The sequence below is a fragment of the Hesperophylax consimilis genome, chromosome 1 (assembly GCF_061612785.1).
Source record: "Hesperophylax consimilis isolate HC1 chromosome 1, BYU_Hcon_1.0, whole genome shotgun sequence".
Taxonomy (NCBI): domain Eukaryota; kingdom Metazoa; phylum Arthropoda; class Insecta; order Trichoptera; family Limnephilidae; genus Hesperophylax; species Hesperophylax consimilis.
The window spans coordinates 6,976,096-6,998,593 of record NC_142836.1 but is presented as its reverse complement, the minus strand read 5'-3'; the positions used below and the strand labels follow the sequence as shown (position 1 = coordinate 6,998,593).

Sequence of the window (22,498 nt, the reverse complement as noted above, 5' to 3'; positions counted from 1 at the left end):
ATTTTACAAAACAAAATCCAACTTCGGACTCGATTTACTCGAAAACGAAAGCTCAAATCAAAAAAGATTTTCTCCAAAATGGACTCCAAATGTGATGTAGATTCAACAGTTTCCAGAATTTACTACGAATCTCCAGACACTGTGAATATTAATCTATTAATCTATCTATATAAATAAAAAAAAATATTTATTTTTCGGAATAACTTTATTGAGTAAAACCTCAAATTGTAATATTTAAATATTGAAGATATGTGTATATAAGATATACTGTCCCAGATGTGACCGTTTCCTTTTCTGATTTTTCTGTTTCAGATTTTCGTTTAGAAATCACTAATATTGTCTTCAATATTTAAAAAAAATAATGTTCGTTTGTTAAAAATCTTAAATCACCGAAAGTTCTTCACAGATTGCTTTGAAATTTTGACATAACGTTGCACTCGAATAACCGTATACATTTATACATATAATATCTATATTATTTTAATGTCACCTATGACAGGTAAAAAATAACCTATTGAAAAACAGCTCTATCTGTCGGGTAAACATCCTTTTTTAGAAAAACTTCGCCATTTGTTAGACGTAAATAATAATAATAATAAGAATTTATTCCAGAATGTATGCAGGGGTAGTGCAATGCAATACATTCCATATTTGAAATAATATACATAAATAGAGTAAGAAAAATAATAATAATACATAGGTGATTCCGACAGGCGCTATTGTTTCTCTCTATCTGCATAGACAAACTGAGTCACAGCAACGAGGTAGAAAATCACATGTAATGTATTGTAGTCTGTTCATGGTCGTTATGCTGAAAACAATCTAAAAATGCAATTTCTAAAGAGTAGGTAGGTACATAAATTGCAATAAAAAAATATTTACCTGTATTCCTCGCTCGGTCGTCATTAAATTCTTTTGAAAATAATAGGGATTTAATCCTTAACTGATAGGTACCTACTCAAACGTCTGACAGATAGCCTTGAATATTCTCCCTAAAGCATTTGGAAATGTAAGAATTTCGGAGAGTGAAGTATGGGAACACTATATACCTATTATTCAATGTGACAATGAATGGAAAACAATTTTAAAACATCCATAAAAGCAAGGCACGATCGTCTTATCAAGCTAAATTCTTAGCGGGTTCGCGATTTGTTTCATAGGATTTTAAAAATTTTAAAGTTAATTTCCAAGTTCTGTGAAGATTTTTAATCGAGTTTGTTAGTATATCATTAGTGAACAGTTGTTTCACAAAACTGAAATAATGACAGATCTTGCATAGAACCATCACAGATCTTGAAAATGAGGTTTTAAATTTGGTGAATTGTTCAAATTCTGTGAAACAACCCGTCCTTAGTCTGACCATTACAAGGGTTTAAAGAACACCACAGTATGCGTATGAATCTGCAACGCATCCTGCAAAGCTTCCTGTGCAACGAACTCGCTAATGTCAAAAATATAAAATATTTAGGACTATCAATAGATATTAATCTTAATTGGAAATCATTTATTAATCAAACCACTTCTAAGCTAAGATATCTTACCTATATATTTTATAGACTCAAGCAAATTTTAAACGTTGAAAAATTGAAAATGATCTACTTCTCCCTGGTGCAATCTGCAATCACTTATGGCATAATAGGATGGGGTGGTGCACCTGATACATTTATTAAACCTCTACAAATAATTCAAAAACACATAATTAAAGTTATATATAACAAAAATAAAACATTCCCGACCGACCTATTATACAAATAATCTAAATTATTTAACATTCGTAAATTATTTATATTACAAAGTATGAAATATTAATTTAAAAATAAAAATAATTTCAAAATAAATGAAAACAGAATGAGCAAAAGAACAAATAATATATTTTACACCCCCCAAATCAATACTAAATTAATGCAGACACATAGCAGTTTCATTGGTCCTCGTACATTTAACCTTTTACCACTACAAACTCAATGATAAATAAAACGATTGAATATGTTAAAGAGGTAAAATTATGGCTGAATGACGCAGATATTCAAACACTTTTTATATAAATTTATTGATCCTTTCTATAACTCACTTGCTGAAACTATTGTACATAATGTTTTCTCTTTACTTTTTATAATAACTATAAAAAAAATTAAAAAAACTTTTTCTACGTATGTACCTATATTATACTTTAGGTACCTACTTGAAATATAGTAATCGTTTTATATTACCCACACTCAGGCAGTGCCTTAGTGGGTTTTCATTTCTTGTGTATACTATTTGGTATTATATATTATATTATTATATACTATCGATTAATATGTATAATATGTGTAAAGAAATGAAAATAAATAAAGTAAATAAAAATAAAAAATAAAAAAAATCAAGAAGTGTATGATAGAATAAGGCATGTGGCGTTCCATCTCTCCGCCTATCTCCACGGATAGTTGGTTTAGCAGTGATTTAATAATATTGTCTGCTTTTAATGCAGTCATATCTAAATAATAATTCGTTAATGTAAAATAATAACATGTAGTATAAGCCAGAGTTAGCTAACGTCGAAATTCCTTATCGTTACACTTACTCGTATAACGAGCTCTAACGTATTATTACAAGTGTATTTTAAGTAAGTGTAGAAAGATACAGGTGTACTTAAATCTACACATCTGCCATATTTTTCAAGTTGTTTATGAATATAAGTTAATGTTTGAATAGCGTGTCGGGTGATGAATCAAGCAAATAGTAGCCGACGAAATAATATCTAGTAGCAAATGGGTTTTCTATAAAGCGATCTATCATCGAGTTCAATATTCCCATCAAATGAAGACATTAACCTGTGCTCCAAACGTTTTTTTTTAAATCTTCCAAACGTTTAAAAAGAAATTAAGTATTATTTTTGGATTGGTCTAACTACACTTCTTTCATAATATGAGGAAGTGAAATGAATACTTAAATTTAAAGAACGTTGAACCTTTCTTCATGATACCTGTCGTTTTGTTTATTTTATTTTACAAGCACAAAAATAATAATTTTAAAAATAATTTATTGGCGTTTTTTGTTGAGATCGTTTCGGTTTTGCGTGGTTAGGTTGGGTTTTCGATTTTTCTATATTTTAATTTTAATAAAAACTACAGTTAGATATGAAAGACAATTAACAGTAAAATAGTTTTGATTAGAGCACTAAAATATAAAAAAATTGTAAAACAATTTAAGTAATTCATTGGTTTTTTTACATCGTTAAATATTTCTACCTATCCTACTAAAAGGGATAAGGCTCTCGACTATGCATCCGGAGATCGCGGGTTAAGACTCCGGCGTGCGTTATAAATATTATTCAATTAATTATGTATTTTTATTCATTAAAAATAATACATAAGTAGTCTATTTGCAACACGTTTCAGAGTGAAAATACTAAGTACTTTTAGTACCGTCTTGGTGAAATCGTTACTTGAAATGGCTTTGGCCGTATTTGGTGACCATTGCCAGATACTTACCCAACCTTTTCCCCATCTCCTCCCATCCCCCACTAGTTTCAAACTCAAAATTACCTCAATTGGCGATGCCAAAGTCTCAACAGTTCCAGACGGTTGTGACTTTGTGCGGTGTTAAAATGAAATAAGAAGCATTCTTGTCCAGTTAAACCCCTCCCTGCCATCTGTTTTACCCCGTGAAATCTAAAAGCTTTGAGGTTTGAACGATAGAGTGCACGCACCCCTCTTCGTGTATTATGCAGTTACTAATTTATTATTGTAAAGAACGGGGCTGTTGTTGATTTGGGTTTGAATCTCGAATAAAATTAATCCCACCGAATGGTTATTTTTTCTTCTTGGTAATAAATATTACATTTGTTTTGTTTGTAAGGCGACAGCTAATTTACTTTTCAAAGAAACTGTCAAACTGCAGTCACTGTCCTATCGCATATTATTAATTTATGAAAAACCTTAAAAAATATTTTATTTAAAACCACAGTAGGAGTATATCTCATCGGTCAATACTAATATTCTAAAAATAATAATCAATACGGTTAGTATAGTATTAAAAAATAAATATTATGTAATATTCAAAAATCTGTTTCTGAAAAAATAATAAAATACACAGATTTAGGAAATGAAATTAAAAGAATAATAAAATAAAATACTTTTTTATTTTAAAACCACGATATTTATTAATTTAAGAACCGACCGGTTTCGCTTTACTTAAGCATCATCAGGGTACAAATTAATACTAAACAAGAAGTACATAATGTGTGTATATATATAACAAAATATAGAGGGAGACAACATGATACAAATATAAGCAACACAAAGACGGTCATAAAATACATTAACATAAGTGCACAAGTAATGGAAAAACCGCTAGATAATTATGTAGACTAATGGGTTATATCAATAAATCGGGAGAAACAAAGCATCAACTGGCATGGTGGTAAGGAGGTAAGGAGAACTGGGATTTTTTTTATGGGTTTATTGGAAACAGACCTAATATTGGACTACTTGATATGTCTAATTGATTATTAAGTATCTGACTTTTGGTTTTTACAGCTTTTTTAATTTCTAGTGCCTCTAAGTTGTTTAGTCTGTTACCATGCCCGTTTTTATGTAAGATGTTAGCACCGGTGCTATGACAGAATGTATGATCTTTATCGATCAAATGATTTGCGAATTCGGAAAACCCGTTATTATTGAGGCAACGAAGATGCTCCTTTATCCTAATATTAACATTACGTGATGTCTTACCGATATAGAAAGCCGAACAATTTTTGCAATTTAATTTATAAATCCCCGAATGACTTAATTTATCGTCCTTATCTTTAGAATTAATTAGAAATTTACCTATATTGTTATTAGTATAAAAGGCCGGTTTGACTTCAGAAGGAAGGTTTTTTACACTTAAGGTAGAAAAGTGATTAATAAATAAAATTCGCCGCCATTGATAATTAATATTATTATCATTGATTTGAGGACAAGGACTAGCAAAGAGGAAGCGATTAATGGCTATTTGTTTTAGCTTTTTATTTAAGATTAAATCTATAAAATTTGATTCATAGCCATTATTTACTGCTATGTTTTTAATTAGTTTTAGTTCACTATCAAAATTACTATCGGACATTGGAATTGTGACTAAACGATGGACCATTGAATGGAATGCGGAGTGCTTATGTGAAATAGGGTGATTGGAGGTGCTGTGTATGACAACGTCAGTATAGGAGGGTTTACGAAAAATGTTAAAATTAATTCTGTTATTAACGATCGATAAGGTAAGGTCTAAAAAATTTAAGGTTGAATTTATGCCTATTTCTAATGTGAATTTAATCTTATTATGAAAAGAGTTTATAAGTTTGAGGAAGGAATTCAGTTGACGCTTAGTCCCTGTCCATATACACAAAACATCATCAACGTATCTTTTCCAGTACAAGACATTTTTAATAAGATGTGAGGAACTAGATAAAATTTTACTTTCTAAGTTATCCATGAATATATCAGCAATCAGAGGACTGGTAGTCCAAACCAAAAGTCAGATACTTAATAATCAATTAGACATATCAAGTAGTCCAATATTAGGTCTGTTTCCAATAAACCCATAAAAAAATCCCAGTTCTCCTTACCTCCTTACCACCATGCCAGTTGATGCTTTGTTTCTCCCGATTTATTGATATAACCCATTAGTCTACATAATTATCTAGCGGTTTTTCCATTACTTGTGCACTTATGTTAATGTATTTTATGACCGTCTTTGTGTTGCTTATATTTGTATCATGTTGTCTCCCTCTATATTTTGTTATATATATACACACATTATGTACTTCTTGTTTAGTATTAATTTGTACCCTGATGATGCTTAAGTAAAGCGAAACCGGTCGGTTCTTAAATTAATAAATATCGTGGTTTTAAAACAAAAAATATTTTATTTTATTAAATATGTCAAACCACAAAGTGATTGCTTTCTACAATAAATGAAATTAAAAGAATTTGGCATTCTCAGACAATAAAAATATTACCATTTGTTATTTCGGCTACTGGCATGATACTCTCTCTCATTCAAAATTTAGGCGTATTAGAATTATTATTATTATTATTATTATCTGTCGAAGAATTTATAGATAAAAATGCAAAAATCAGTCATTTTAAATGCATGTAGGATTCCGAAAGATTTTTAAATATTTATATTGAGGGATCAGTAGGATTTATACGTCCAATTAGAAGTTCTACAGAGCCGAACACTCCAGATATGAAAATATCTGAAGTCGGTGAATTATTTTCCCATTTGATCTCTGGTGATTTGACGTGTTGTTTCTGTATTATTTTGTATTTATTATGCTTACATCATGCACTTGCATAATGTGGATAGACTAGATGATAATTTGTGAAAAAGTGTGTGGAAGGGTTTAGTTTTTCTTGTGGGGAAGATTTAACCCGGACATAAAGTCGTAAAAATAATAAAAGTATTATATTTAAATCGGTGGGTAGTTACATAAGTAATAAATTAATCGGTAACTCCACTTATTCAATTTCATAGTTCAGGAAATTAGTTTTTCGTTTGAAAATCGTTCTGTTGTATTCATTGCATTTCTGACAATCGGTGACCGGATAACTCATCAAAATGACAATTCAACACACGTATAAAAATTGCTACAAAGTTATGAAAAGTGATGAATCAAAAACTAGGTTAAATAGGTTACATTTTTTTTTTAAAGAAAAACAAACATTCCCGGGTTAGGAATAACCCAACAATGTTTGAAAATCTCCTACTACCACCACAGAAAGCCGAAAATGTTGCTTGTGTTGTGATGGAGGACTTAGCCAGCCGAGGAATCGAACACGCGACGCTCGGGTGAGACCCAAGCGCTATGCCCACTCAACCACTGACAGGTCTATGTAACTATGCTATACTAATTATATACGTAATAGGTTACATATGTAAAATGCGTACAAAAAGCCATTGGTGCATAGTCACAAAACAAGATTTACTGAAAAAAAAGGCCTAAAAATTCCACTAATATCAAATAAGTATGGTAGCAGAACACTTGACTATTTGATACCTGTGATTTATAACAAATTTAACGAAAACTTTAACTTGAAAAATAATGAGGAACCTTGCCCTAAACTGACAAAAAAGTGGTTAATAAATGAACAAAACGTTTATCTATCCTAAACATTATATTTGGTATTAATATTTAAACTTAAGCTAATGTGTATTATGTTATAACATTAAATGGTAGAACCTACAGACAAGCTGATTGTCACAGCTTTGTGGGACTACCCATATCTTATATTGTATTACATGTAATTATATTAAATTTAATAAATAAAAAAAAAAAAAATAAAAAATAAAAAAAATAAACTATTTAACCTAGTTTTTGTTTCATCACTTTTCATAACTCTATAGCACTTTTTATACGTGTGTTGAATTGTCATTTTGAGAAGTTATCATCGAACCATGACAATCGCATAAAGTATAATGGAAATTTTATTGAAACTTATAAACATGCTCACTTTCTAATTCATTAGTCTTCATCCTTCGGTACAAATAATCGCTTATTATTCTAATAATGCTCCTTTACTACAACACCTGATTGTTCCAATTCCAAGCCTTAATTGAAGATGAAGGATTCCACTTATTCTCCAGCTAACATAAATCACTCGGAGAATAATTATTTCATTACGATAACAAAAGTATTTCCAAATTCTTAAGATCATTTATTGTTTGGAAAATGATTGATTCTCAAATCGTATTGTTAATCCGATGACCAATGAACTATTGGCCCAATTACTACTCTTCGTAATCACATTACTTCACAGTTGACCTTAGGTTAACTTACATCTTTTATGTAACGTATCATTGCTCTTATTTGCCGACATAATGGGTGCCGACCATCGATATAATTGGTTGATGGTGCCCATGTCTTTTATTGATCTCATAACAAAATTGAAGACAAGAGAGCATTAAGGTGACATGTTACGAAAACAAAGTTCATACTTATGAGTGATCGGTGTTTTACATTACGTTTTTTTTCATACCGATTCCTGCATGGAAACTATATACGAATACATATAGAAATTATTTGCTTTACACCAAAATTATTTTTATACTTAGCATTTATAGAAGAAATATATACGATACTTATCGTAAAAAATCGGCAACACCTGAAACATAACCGTAGAACAAAGGGTGATGGTACCAAAAATGAATACATCGTTTGGACAACGTTTTCGTATCTTCCTAGCTCCTAAGTTCTAATGTGGATTCAAACAGCAAGCATAAAAAGTCCCTCTTAAAAAGTGAATTACTATGGCTGATAGAGTCTAGCAGAAAATAATCAAAAAGCTTCCAGAATAAAATAATTGTTTGACTGAAGAAAGATACACTGGAACTAATTGCTGTAGAAATTGGGGAAAAGAAAATGACCCATCTTATGGTCAACACCCATAATAACGATCAATCCTGACTTTCATTCTTACGTTTATGGTAAAGTTTTCAATATTAAACCTAAAAAAAAGAACTGATTTCTGAAACAATTTTTTTATTATAAAAATCTACTCAACTTTTGGCTAATATTTGGCGTTTAGCAATTCTATGTTTTATTGTTTTCTTGAATTATTATTTTTGATTGACACATTATTGATTTCAGGCCGACAAGATAATGGCGCTATTTGGCATTTGCGTGAAGAGCTAAAAGCAATTTAATTGGGGGCAAATCATAATATAAAATAAAGATAAAGGTCATTGTCTAAGTAATTGTTTCCAAGGACGTTTATAAAAAACTCTTCCTTGTGATGAATTATTTTTAAAGTTACTTTTCTGTTTACTGTGCAAACAAAAAATGTTTCATATTTTTGAATCATTAACTTCCTTAGTGTGAACGGTAGAAGAAATCGGGGACGTCCGAGAAAGACATGGCACGACCATGTAAATCAGATACTGGAAGGCCATGTCAAGAGTCATAATAAAAGAAGAGTTTGTATAAGAGAATTTTTTATGAATGTGAATGAGGCAAGGAGTGTGAGCCAAGACAAAGTTGTTTCGTGGTCCGTTCTCTCTGCTTACCCCTCCCATGAAATGGCGTAATGGTTAGCTAGTTACATAGTAAATTCCATCAATTTTGTTTTTTATTATATTCTCTTTAAAGTTTTGAAAAATAATTAAATGTTTATATGTTTTAGGCAGGAGCATCAGATACAATCAGTACATGCACTATTTTTGTTAAATATATATTTTTTTACTATGTTAAAATTAAAATCACTAGATATAATGTAACGCGTTTGTTAAAATTTTACTTGTATTGCTTCTATTTTATTTACTTGGATTGCTTTTTTTAAATTTATTTATATGACATTATTCCTGTATTCATAATAATACGCATTTTTTATTTTTTTTTATTTATTATTTAAATACTCAAAATGAAGACATACGACTTGATACAAACACGGCCCGAGCTAGCGTAGCAAGTAGGGAAGATCAATTAAATTGCGCCTTTGAGGTGATTTTGCACAAAAACGGCGCTATACAAATCATCCAAATATTATTTTATCAACTGTAAATGCAAGTACCTCAGAACAATTTTAACCAGCACCTAGTGAGGTAAGTTAAATAATAGTAGATTAACTTATATTGTTATATTCAGAAAAGACAATATCTTATCATAAAGCCAGAACCTTAACGACGTAAGTGAAGCAGCCGTGCACAAAAATATACGACGCGCGGCCCTTGTGTATTGGACAGACCTGCGGTTGAATTTGCCCTATCAAATGTCTAAAATAAAGTGGGAATCTTAATGACATAAGTTATGAAGTTGTGTAAAAAAATATTCGTCGTATTAGATGGAGCTACGGTCGACTTTGCCCTAGCAGGACGAGAAATCGATCTTTCCGTGGGCTTTATTTTAATTATTAAAATATCACCTTAAATGAAAAGTAAGAACAATATTTCAATAAACGCGTATTTATTGGCAATGAAACTGAAAACTGAAACTGATTTTTATTTTTTAATAATGATCCATGGACGATATTGATCGCCGGGTTTCGAACTCGCTACCTTAGAATTGCTCGAGAGTCTTACCTCTCAACCACGGAGGTCGTCGAAATGTCTCTAAATTTTATTTTGACTTAAAAAAAATAGTACTTTTAAATCAGTAACAACTATCGAAAATTATTTTGAAAATAAAATATCGAATTTGTATTCAATTTGTAATTTGTATTTGTACACCAATGTCCATCGGCACTTCATGGATATTATTTCTCTGTGGTATTCCTAATAGCAGAATTTTTATTGTGAGTACAAAAGGTAAATTTTAAAAAACTTTTCGTAGAATGCATATATTAATTTATTTTTTGATAATTTTTCACATTTTTCAAGTGGTTTGTGTTTAAATGGCAATAATAATAATAATATTATAATGACGACCTTAATAATAGTAGTAACAATAACAGTACATTAGCTGAATTCAGAGTAAGAGAAAAAATTATACTAAGCATTATTGTTTATAATATTTTTTATTTAATTGTGAATTATAACTATAACGAATTATAAGATTTTTTTTAAGACATGATTTGAATGTAAATGTCTGATATGAAATACATGATTTGTAGGTTCATTCTCTAATAATATTACAATAAATATATTATCTATAGTAGGTGTGTGTTAAATCCGCAAAAATAATGCAGCATGTTGCAGTTTCATGAAAATCAAAGTTTTCAAAACGTTTTTAGCATTTTCTTTATTTGGTTCATTTTAACTTCTGTTTAGTAATGTGATTTGTGTTTCAATGTTTTATTTACAATTTGCACTAATATTTTGTGTAAATACCCTTAGTTGCGAAAAAAATTTATGATAAAATGATATTTGTAAAATTTTCTTGTTTTGGAAAGGTACTCTTACTGTAATTTAAGTCTTTCGAAATATATATACACTGTACATTAGTAGTACTACATTAAGTTCTGACTTATATAAGTTAAAAATAAGTAATTATGGGAAGTTTGAAAAATCAAATAAACAATGTGTAAGCTAAGTATTAAAATTAATAGAAATGCCTTAAACTCTTAATAGATCATTCCTTGAAGTGGCTACATAGAAAAGGTTTCCTTAAATTAACAGTTATCACAACACGTTTAAGCCTAAATTTATGGAATTTTGTCTATGATTTAACTTACAGAATTCAGAATTTTAAATTACATTTTCTCGCTCATCCGATTTAAGATACATTTAATAAAGTTTTAACGACAACAAAAAACACTATATTTTACAATTTTATATAACTTTGGTTATAATTGACTATCACACAAATAAACAAATCCATCTAATGGTGTTGTTTTACATTCCCATAGAAATTAAATCAAAATCTTAAACTCTTTTTTCAACCTTAAAAGCTATAATACAAGAGATAATTAATCTAAGTGCGTTCAATACACAAAACTATTTAAGTACAATTAATTCAGTAGATTTATATAGTCGTTTGACCTTAACATTTAGTCGAAATAAAATATCTACACAATATTAAGATTACATAGTTTCTTTGCACTTAAAATTACCAGGGTAAAATTCAATAAGAAAACGTTTTAGGAACTTTTTTACTTAACCAAAACTATGCCGTGCGAAATGCAGCAAGGGATAAATTCATTTGTGATTCAATCTTGATCATTTTAATACTAACTTTCCCATAGTACGGGTCCATCTCGTCATATCCTCTGGAGTTCTCTGTGCTCAAGTGCTGTGCGCTAAGTAGAAACCTCAATAATTGCATCATTGTTATTCAAGAGTTCTTCCTTTTCTTGTTTAATTTGAATACTTTCAAAACGATTGAGCGATTGTCCACCATTTCTTCCCAGCATTTCTGGATTCAAGTCTTCGCTGGCAAAACTCTCCGAATCTTCGTCGTTGTCTTTCTGTGACAGTTCATTTCCCTGATGTGGATTGTATAAGTGGAGTGGGATTGTAGAGGACAGGTATGGATCTTGCCCGCTGTAGGTCACCTTTCCCATGAAAGAACGAATTTCATCGAAATAGGCATCTTCCCTTTCGGTTTCGTTGGAACTACCGGGAGAATCAGCAATGGGTCCCATTCCAGATTCATCGGCTTCGTGTTTCTTCAGGTGACGGTCAAGGTTTGTCTGCTGACCGAAACATCTGTCGCACAGGGTACATTTGAAGGGTTTTTCCTTATTGTGGATGTTCCTTACATGGCGTTGTAAATTACTGGAAATGGAAAAAGATCTCTCACAATATTTACATTTGTACGGCTGCTCCCCAGTGTGGGTACGCAAATGTCTTGTCAGGTTAGCACTCCTAGGGAATACTTTTCCGCAAAACTTACAAGCATACCGATCTTTTAGTTTACCACCATGATTCCCACCCATTAGTACATCTTGATATTTATTTGTTGCAAAGTTTGGGAGAGGAGCTCGAAGCAGGTCAAAATTATTTCTATTTGCTCCGTTTGCTCCCAGAAGTGGTCCTAAAAAAGGAAACGCTCTTGGGGGTCCAAATGGAGGAGGCGGGGGACCGAGCAGCCTATCTCCAGGACCTGCGAAACCCGCAAAGCCTCCAGGCCGGTACATGGCTTCCAGGAACATGGGATGGATAGGGCGAGGGTAAGCCATTGCTGGGCTTGCGGAGATTTTCTCTAAGATCAAAGACTTAGGAGAAGTTGGCTGTTTTATTTCTTCAACGTCAATATCTATCGTTTCGTTTTCTGGACTTTTCACATTTTGAATTTCATCGTGAATATGTTTTGGAGTTTCTGGAGTTTCACAAGATCTAACAGATGGACTCTTGTGCGTATTATTATCGTCTTCAAATCTATCTGAAGATTCGCTTCCTTGACGTTTTCGAGTGACACTCAAATCTAACGGCTGTTCGCCGTTTGTTTCCCCTTGTCTTTTCAAATCGATTGTCTTCTTAGTAATAATTTCATCTTCTTCCTCAATAATTTTTGGTTTTGGAGATTTTTTAGCCGACCGAGAGAAATCTTTTGGAATTGATGAAAACCCTGAATCACTATCCATTTGGATAATATCTGTAATCGAGGGTCGAGGTTTAATAGGATTGGTATTAGAAGCAATAACTTCACGTGGGTTAGTGAAAATACAAGCAGAAGCATAGCGCAGAGGTGGGCGAGCTGGAGAAGGACGAAATTGAGAACTCGCCTCTTCGGCTGTCGGGGGAGATACTTTTGCTATAAAGCTCTGTTGCCTCGGGGGAGTAAAACGATCCTTAGGATTGAAAAGTTTCTCAGAGTGGTTTCGAATGTTACGATCCTTGTTTTCCGAATTGTGTACAATGCTATCCATATTTGAATCTGAATGACGTTTTTGGCTATCCACAGATGCGGGCCTTTCATTCATTCCACTGTTGTGATTGGATTCAATTGCTAATTGGTTTCTGTTTAGATGCGAGTTGAAAAGTAAAGGATTTGTCAGGAATCCTGGTGGAGCAGAGTGATGAAATAGTCCTGGATACGGGCCAAAGTTTGGTGGAAACGGGAATGGTAGTCCTTGCGGCGGCCTGTACATTGAGAATGGGTTTTGTCCCGATGGGTTGTTCACCGGCATATTTGAAACTTGGGGGAGCTGGGGCATCTGATAAACCTTGTCGGGGTGGCTCTGTGCTTGGCTGGGGCCGGTGGAGTCACAGAACCTCTTGTGCTTGGAGAGCGATGTGACGGTGGAGAAAGATTGTCCGCATTTCCCGCACTTGATCTGCATGCGGCAGTCTGCGTGCATGCGCTTATGGCGACACAGGTTTGAGAACTGCGTGTAGGCCTGAAAACAGAAAATACGATTTATTTAACATACATTAATTTCTCGTTAATTCATTCGCTTTAGGACGGACTGGTTATGGATCTCACCTTGAAGCACACCTCGCACTGGAACGGTTTGACACTAGAGTGAATGTGTGAGTGCTGCTTGAGTCCACTGGAAGAGGAGAAGGTCTTCCCGCACTCGGGGCAGGCGTGGGAACGAGCTCCGACGTGGTGCGTGCGAATATGACGCTGGAGATTTGATGGATCAGTGAAAATCTAGAATCAAAGACATGTTGTTTAGTTCATGGTTAGAAAAAATGCATTGGAAATTTAAATTAAATGGAATGAAATCTTGTTAAAATTTGCGCATCAATTTAACATAGTTGATGAGGTAGGTAATTAAAATTAAGTTGTATTAAGTGCTGCGTACCTACCAGAAAATGTGATTGACATCAAACAGCCAATCAAGGTAAAGACATAGTAAAAATAAAATCGTATTATTCTTATCAAATATACTAAACTTTCAATGAATTACTCTGGGGGAATAGTTAGAAAAAAATGTATGCATATCATATTAATGTAAAGGCTAGTTTGTTTATTTATTATCACCACTGATCTTTTTTAGACCGTAACTGTTGATTCACTGCCGGATAAAGTTCGAATGAAGAGAGAATATCATTCAGTTTTAAAGCTTACGAGTATAAGTCCTTTCTTCGTAATTTGAAAATTAGTACCAACCTTGGGGCAATTCTCGCAGGAGTAGCGTCTTAGGTCCGGGTGCGCGCTGGTGCGATGTCTGATCAGACCCGGTCTGAAGGAAAAGGAACGAGGACAGGCCTCACAGCGGTGCTGTCCCGCAGTGTAGCGATGGGCATTCACCAAATGCTCGTCCAATCTGGAAAACGAGACAACAAAACTTATTATATTTTTAAACAACTTCCGCAGGATTCCGTTCGCCATGATTACAAGATTCCAGTACAGATTAGAACAGCGACAATACGTAACGACAATATTGAAGAGTGACTGAAATTGTGAAAACCTGCTGCATTTACAGCTGAGCAGTGACCTTTTTGTCATAATATCAAACCAAATATGATATAAAAATATGTAATCAACAATAAACCTATCGACAAACAAATATTTTATTATTATAAAGTTATTAAAAGTGATGACAAAAACCTTACCTACAAACCTAACCAAACCGAGTTAACCTAGTTTTTTTGTTTGCTTTTTCATCACTTTTCATGACTATATTCCACTTTTGAAAGTTTTCTGATATGTTCGGTTGCCGATTATTATTATTGCACTATAATTGCAATTTTAAAAAGACCAATAAAATAATTTTCTGTTTTAATATTATAGTATCTATAGGTAGGTAAATTATGAAGTGAACTAAATTATTCTTCTTGCAAACAGTTCCAATTTTGACAATTAAATTTGAAGCTAATTTGAGTTCATTTAAATGTTCTAACGTGAATAATTTCACGGAGGAATAACGCACATCACAGACAGCCGAAATTAGCCTGTTTGATGATTCAAACTCTCTAGAATATATCTTATGTTTCTCTGCATAAATGAAACTTCTTACTATCTACATATGTAGAGAACATCAGATGCATAACATTTATTTATCGATCTATCTTCTAACCTCTTCCAATTCACGAGCAAATGCTTTTAATGGAAGTGCATTATAAATCAGATGATACAAACTAAATAATTGTTAAACCTTATTATTATGTTGTGTTTAAAAGTTTTATTAATAAAAAATCAATAAATTTAAAAAATACTGTCGGTTATGTTTTTTCCTCTAAAAAACTTTTTGTCTATTTACTAATGTAATTAAAATACATTAATTACTACACCATAATTGGTGGAGCTTCTCATTTCCGTAGATGCTGTATCGCGGTGAGTTTTTTTCACATCCGACGTGAAGTGTTGCATTCTCACGCAGCGAGCTTTAAACACAGACACGGAATTGATGAGCGCGGGCCAAGAGGGCGGACGACCGGTCACTTGTAAAATACGAAACGCTATCGAAATGTCGAATCGTCTCAGGGCAGACCAAACCACCTTCAGATGAATTGGAAATGATGCACTTTGATGTTTCAAATGAATTTCTGAGATTATACACCAGGGCAGGTGATGATGAACACTGTAATATTGTCCGAAACTTTGGCTAGAGAAGAATGTATCGCAACGCGGCATTTACAATATTATTTTTTCTCGCTTGATGTGATTCATACAATTAATTAATTTTGAATTAATTAATTGGTGTAGTTTTTATGATTTCCGGCAGCGCATGATAACATTTCATCCCTTTGTAGAAAGAAATGTTTTTGGTGGTTTGATTTCTATTGCACATCCTCGTGTTATGTTTATCTGTGAATGTACTTTTTGTATATATTGTTGGTAAAAGTTGTTTATTATTTTATTTAATATTTATTATTTAATGTTGGCCGATTTATCATCACTAACAATTTAGTTACTATTGAAAATCTGTTTCGCCACAGTATTATTCCCATTGCTCTGTTTTGGAGAGTTTTTAACTTATTTTATTCTCTTTCATTTCAGAAGGAAAATATCTCACCGAAGTAATACTGAGAGGAAGTATTTTTCATAACGAAACGAGGTAAAAATTGGAGGCGCCGATATCAACCCTAAGGGTCCAATAGACGAGGGGAAAGTATCGTATTGATGTATGTCGTTTCGTGTATTGTTTTATTTTCTGTTTCATTTATATTTTCTTCTTCAATGATTAAAATATTACATTGATGTTCCATTAAACAGATTATTCATTCTTGCAGAAAAAGTCAATAGTTGTCCCAAGCCTTAGCACTTTTCGTAGGACATGTGCTTTATAGGTAGATATGTAAAAAAAAATTGATTGTTGAACATACTCACTAATATTATTTTAGTCACCTAAATATCTTATATAATATTATTTTGTGTATTTATCTTTTTCTCTTAAAATGTAATTGTTATTTTTTGTATTTTTTATATTTTCCTACTAGATGTATGAAAAAATTTGCGTACATCTAAATGATTCAAAAACCAAACAAATATAAATTAAAATCGAATACACATATCCGAGACACAAAATCTAGGTTACAAATATATTCGGCTAAAATTTTGCAATTGTACAAAAAACGTAGCAGACAAAAAATTGAATTATTTATAAATACTTTTTTTAATTATTAAGAGTGGATGGAATTGGTAATCTAGATTGAAATACGATATCGATAAAAATACCGGAAATAATCAGCTATCAGTAGCTCAGTTGTTTGAGTATTGTCCCGGTAAAACAGAAGTCCTGTGTTCGATCCCCAGTTATTTGGGACCGTTTCCCATTATTATTTTCTATGTCTTTTCTGTTTCAAGTTACGTTTAGATTTATTATTATTATCTAATTCTTCAATGGCAGTACTACACAAAATATTTCAAAAAAATATATGAAAATTTACAATATTCATCGTTATTGCCAGAACTATCGTCATTTTTCATTACCCTGCACCTCACATGAAAATATACGCAATTGCGGAGGTTTCTTGGTCTGAAATCGTATTTCATCTCGAGATGCACCCAGCTGACTGCGAGATCTTCCTGTAAATAATTGCCACGCATTACCGGTCTTGTTTAATTAAAAACAAAACAGTGACTTATCTGTCAAGCAGACCACCCAAAGCGAAAGATTTCTCGTGGTCATCGGAAAGGGATTTTTCTTTCACGTTGCGCCAATCTAGATTAACAATACTTGTTGAGATAAAAGAGTTTAATCCAGTCCTACTACGACCCAACGGACGTAAAATACAATTATAAGAGAAATAGTTATTTATTTATTAATCTTTGGGAAATAAACAATTGATTTTATAATTGTTTAAACAAAATAAATGGTTTTTATCATGTTTCACGTACTTTTTTATATTTATTCAACTCGCAATTGAAGAGGTCGAGAGTTGAACATTTCATTTATAGTTTTTTTTTACATAAATTCACTATGAATAGGACAAATGAAGTAACATGTGGACCGCGCATACGTACATTATTGTTGATTAATTTGTACATGAATATTGTATTGAATATTGTAATACCTTCGTACACTCAATGAAAAAAAAAATATATATATATATATTATGCTTCTACATAATCATTAAATCTTACAAATTAACGGTAAAAAAATATTTTAAGAATTTGTTTTGAATTGCTTCGATATTTAATGATACTATATATGAGATAAAATCAGATGAAACGTGTATTGATCCGATGTAAAATGAATGCATATCCATCAGGCTTTATCTAAACAGAAACATACATTAATAAAATACAATAATTTCTTGATCTTCTTTTTAATTATAATACTGGATCTAAGATCAACCGCTTTGGACTCATAAATAACGCCTTCTGCCAGCGTCTGACGTCAATAACTCAAAGCTGAATACGATATTCTAACTTAACAAGTTGGATATCAACGAAGCCCATATCTTTTTTTAGAAAATAGCCTGAATCGTCAAATTACGAATATTCACCGACCATTTGTTTGACTTATAAGCTGGTATGTTCCAGATATCACTTTATACATGGCGGACAAAAGTTTTAAACACATTTAATAGGTTCTGTCTGATTTTATTATTTATCGACAGATACAGAAAAATATACTTACCTGGCAGGTCACTTCAAATAAACACACGTCCATTAAAAAGTTTTCGACTTTGCACCCAGAGGACACCATAGTAAAAACACTTGACATTGATTCTACATGTGCTATTTTACCGTCCATTACTATTGATATTACATTATTAGAAGATTACTGGCAGAAGTAGAGTGTATATTTATTAGAAGACTACTGGCAAAAGTAGATTTTATATTTACTAGAAGATTACTGGCAAAACTAGAGTTTATATTTACTAAAAGATTACTGGCAAAAGTAGAGTTTATATTTATTAGAAGACTACTGGCAAAAGTAGAGTTTATATTTACTAGAAGATTACTGGCAAAAGTAGAGTTTATATTTATTCAAAGATTACTGGCAAAAGTATAGTTTATATTTATTAGAAGATTACTGGCAAAATAGAGTTTATATTTATTAGAAGTTAACTGGCAAAAGTAGAGTTTATATTTTTTAAAAGATTACTGGCAAAAGTAGAGTTTACATTTCTTTTAAAAGATCGGAGAATTTTTATGAAAAGATTTATTAATACATAAAAGAAGAAAATACTAATTAATCTTAACGAAATATGAAACAGAACAAGACACAGAAAAATAAAAAGATAATTTTCACAACTAGGAACCGAACCCAGAATCTCATGTCTTACCGGGACAGGCGTCTTAACCAACTTAACCTTTGGGACCTATTTATTAAATTTCATATTCCACATTCAGAATTAACAATATCATCTTGCAACTATTTTTTCCATATTTTAGGCATCTATCTTTTTAAATGATAATTTAAATCTTCTTCAATGATATATTTCATTGATGGGTATAACCTTTGAAAATAAGTTAAAAAGAAAAAGTTGTTCCCGATCTTAAAAAGTTTACAAATTCTTAGTTGCTTAAATTTTTTACATATTTAGTTATTTTAAATGTTGCGGACTGTAAAAGGTTTCTGACTTTATCCATATGACTGTCTAAAAGGGTAAGTTTTATGTTTAGCTCTGAATTCTGTCGAGTCTGTAATTTATTTAGTAATTACCTTGACGACTAACGTAAATTAGGAGTAAGAACTTTGACTCTGGGGATATGATTGGGATATCATAATAATTTTCCATGTCATCTTCGTGTGTATTGAAGAGACCTATTTTGTTGGAGGAAGAAAACACGGTGGCCGGTAAGGTATTCCATAGCCGAGCTGTTGAACTCAGAACGAGTCGTAGAAACTACCCGTTTTGATGTGACCAGTTTCAACTGTGTACAAACGTTAGGCGCACGTTTGGTATGTTTTCCGACTATTCTCCGGTACAAAAAGGTCAATGACGCGGAGCATCTTCCATTGAAATATCAGTAGAACAAGCTACGCTTTACCACCTGATACCTGTGCTCTACAGATTAAACCATTATGAAAGACCATCAATCATAGAGAACAGGTCAAGTATGTTCCAATTCAAAAGCACTACAAGAAATAATCAGAGGCCCTTTAAATTAAATATAGGTTTAGTTACAAAAATAACCTTTTCATTCAAAGAGATAATTATTCTTAGCCTAACGTAAAGTATCAAAATTTTCTACGTATCTTAAAACTTTTTTTTAAAGTTTCTATGAAGATATAATATTCTAAATCTATAGTGATGTGCAAATTTTATATCTTGTTAAGAAAATTACATTGGCTGTTTACAAAAGTGCACGACTTTTGTTTGAAGCTGAACATACGCGAGAAATGATCTGGTTACAAATAAATCAACGGAGTTCACCGTAAATATAACACGGAAGCGATTCCAATCGGTCGCTTCATAAGACTTCTGATTTGATGAGGTGGGCTAAATAAATTAGCATTTCAAACGAATTTATTATCGCGGCTCTAGAAAACAAAACCATGAGAACATTTACTCTAAACAGAGTCCAGCATACGAGATACCAGTCAGATGGAAAAAACTGGTTATTTCAAACAATTCTTAATTTTAAATGTTGCCCCCAAATAACTACGTACTAGTATCCTTTAGTGGAGAGGAGAGATTAAACGTTAATTTATTAATGACCAAACAAATTGACATCCGCGATTATTATTAATTACCTCGTTTTGTACTGCTCCTTTATTTATTTATTAGTTTTAATTATTCCGTGGAATTTTTTCGCAAAATAGTAATCACCGCCTAATTAGTTATAACTTTTTTTCCAGAAATAAACTGCAGTAATTTATAATCAAAATATCGCTCACGTTATTCAAAAGAACCACTTGTGCGAAAATCGTTATTTTGAGTTGCAGAAATATCCCTGAACTGCAGAAATATCCCTGAATTTTGAATATTTGTTGGGTAAAAAGACATCTACCATTTATCTAATTTTACAGTCATTGTTCGATACCTTTATTTGCAATAATTTAAAAAAATATTGCTTATATTTTTTGTTGTAAAACATAATATATAAACATAAACCAGCCATCTATACTGATTACAGACAAAAACATTACAGTTATTAGATTTTTGACAAATATTTCAAAATGCGTCAAATAATCATCGGTTTTCTCATAAGTAAGAAATGGAAATAAGTTTTATTTAAATTACACGAGCATGTGTCTCAAAAAAACATTTTGAAAATAACCAGCCTGCGATGAAGAAATTCTCATTCTTGTAATTACGGAACCCATTCCTAAAATGTAAAAAAAACACACACACCTAAAGATATTTTTAAATGTAGTTTTCATTACTACAAAGGCAATACCATACTGCTATCAATAAATTAATAAAATTAAAAAATATTTTCTTACTAGTTCAATTTTTTTTATTTATGCTAATTGGACACTTGCCCAGTTTTTAGAGTAGCGGATTATTGAGGGAGTACACCGATATGTTGTCGCCCACTGATATGTTATGTTAAGTATTTTAACGTATTACAATAGTAGGAAAATATAATGCGATTTCTACAAAACGCCCTTGGATAAAAGTTTAAATAGAGTGACGTTTCAGTCTAAAATATATTTCAGCATTCCACATAAAGGTTCAGGTAAGGCACCACGTGCAACCTTGAAAATGCTGAAATAGCTATATCAACAATAAACAGCGAATTTATTTGCAAGATGTTGAAAAAGGTTAGTAGCCTAACTAATAACCAAAACAAACAGTTAATGTAAATAAAAATATCACGGTTCGTACCGATTCAGCGTTATAAAAAACATGTTCTTGCAATATGAACAAGAGAATTGAAGAGGAACAAAATTTATACAAACATAACAAAATTACGTATTTTGAAGTTATACCGAATTATTTTTTTATTCCATTTGATTTGCCTGAAGGTTATTATATTACATTCATCACAACGCCTGTGTTCATTGGGCTTTTGCGTTGTACGGATATAATACAATATTTTTGCGCAATAAATATTTATGTGATCTACATAGATAAAATTTGGCATGTTTAGTGACGAAAGTCTTCAAATGATTTCCTTGTCTTCTCGACATTGGCGTTGCCAAAAATATATCATATATTAACCTAGGATGATCTAATTTTCAATATCTACAGGGTTGATGGAATATATAATCAGTTTACAATTTGAATACACAAAAAATATTTTCATATAATGTAACGTACATAAAATAACGTGTCATAAACTCATAATATATTAAGGTCCGTCTATACGCTCAATCGTACTTACATCAACTCTATTTTCCACAAGCAACCATGTTAAGACTGCAAAACGTTTCACCACGAAAACTGCTTGCATACATTTCAAATAACGATTGCGACTTTTGCACACACTATTTGCGTATTCAAGTTCATGTCACATGGACGTCGCACAGTGTACTGTGATTTTTGTGCTAAATTTTGCACAAACTGATTGCGCATGCAATTCGTTGTGTGTAGATCGACCTTAAGAAACTTAAAAAAAAAAAAACATTTTACGGCTTTATCGCTTTCTAGACTCCGTTCGCCAAGCAATTTTTATGCCTTTTACCTATATTTGTGGTGATATAAGACAAACTACGAATAGATATATTATTATTATGAGTTACGTGGATCTCAGCAGGGCTATTGCCGGGGGCTGCCGATCATTCACTACAACACTGCATTTAACAAACTAGATCGATGTCATCGTGTGGGTACATAAATTCTAATTAATTTTCATCAATCAATTTTG

General features: G+C 31.9%; 1 protein-coding gene across 1 annotated transcript in view; it reads right to left on the bottom strand.

Moving 5' to 3' along the window:
• Positions 1-10,953: 10,953 nt before the first annotated feature.
• The window catches only part of ham (hamlet), a 242,068-nt gene continuing 230,523 nt past the window's right edge, over positions 10,954-22,498 (bottom strand). Inside the window, exons 7-9 of the mRNA XM_089635989.1 lie at positions 14,453-14,609; positions 13,820-13,990; positions 10,954-13,733 (exon numbers count right to left, since the gene is read on the bottom strand). Of these exons, the coding sequence (XP_089492115.1) occupies positions 11,691-13,733; positions 13,820-13,990; positions 14,453-14,609 (2,371 nt within the window). The 3' untranslated portion in view covers positions 10,954-11,690. The remainder of the gene's footprint in view (positions 13,734-13,819; positions 13,991-14,452; positions 14,610-22,498) is intronic.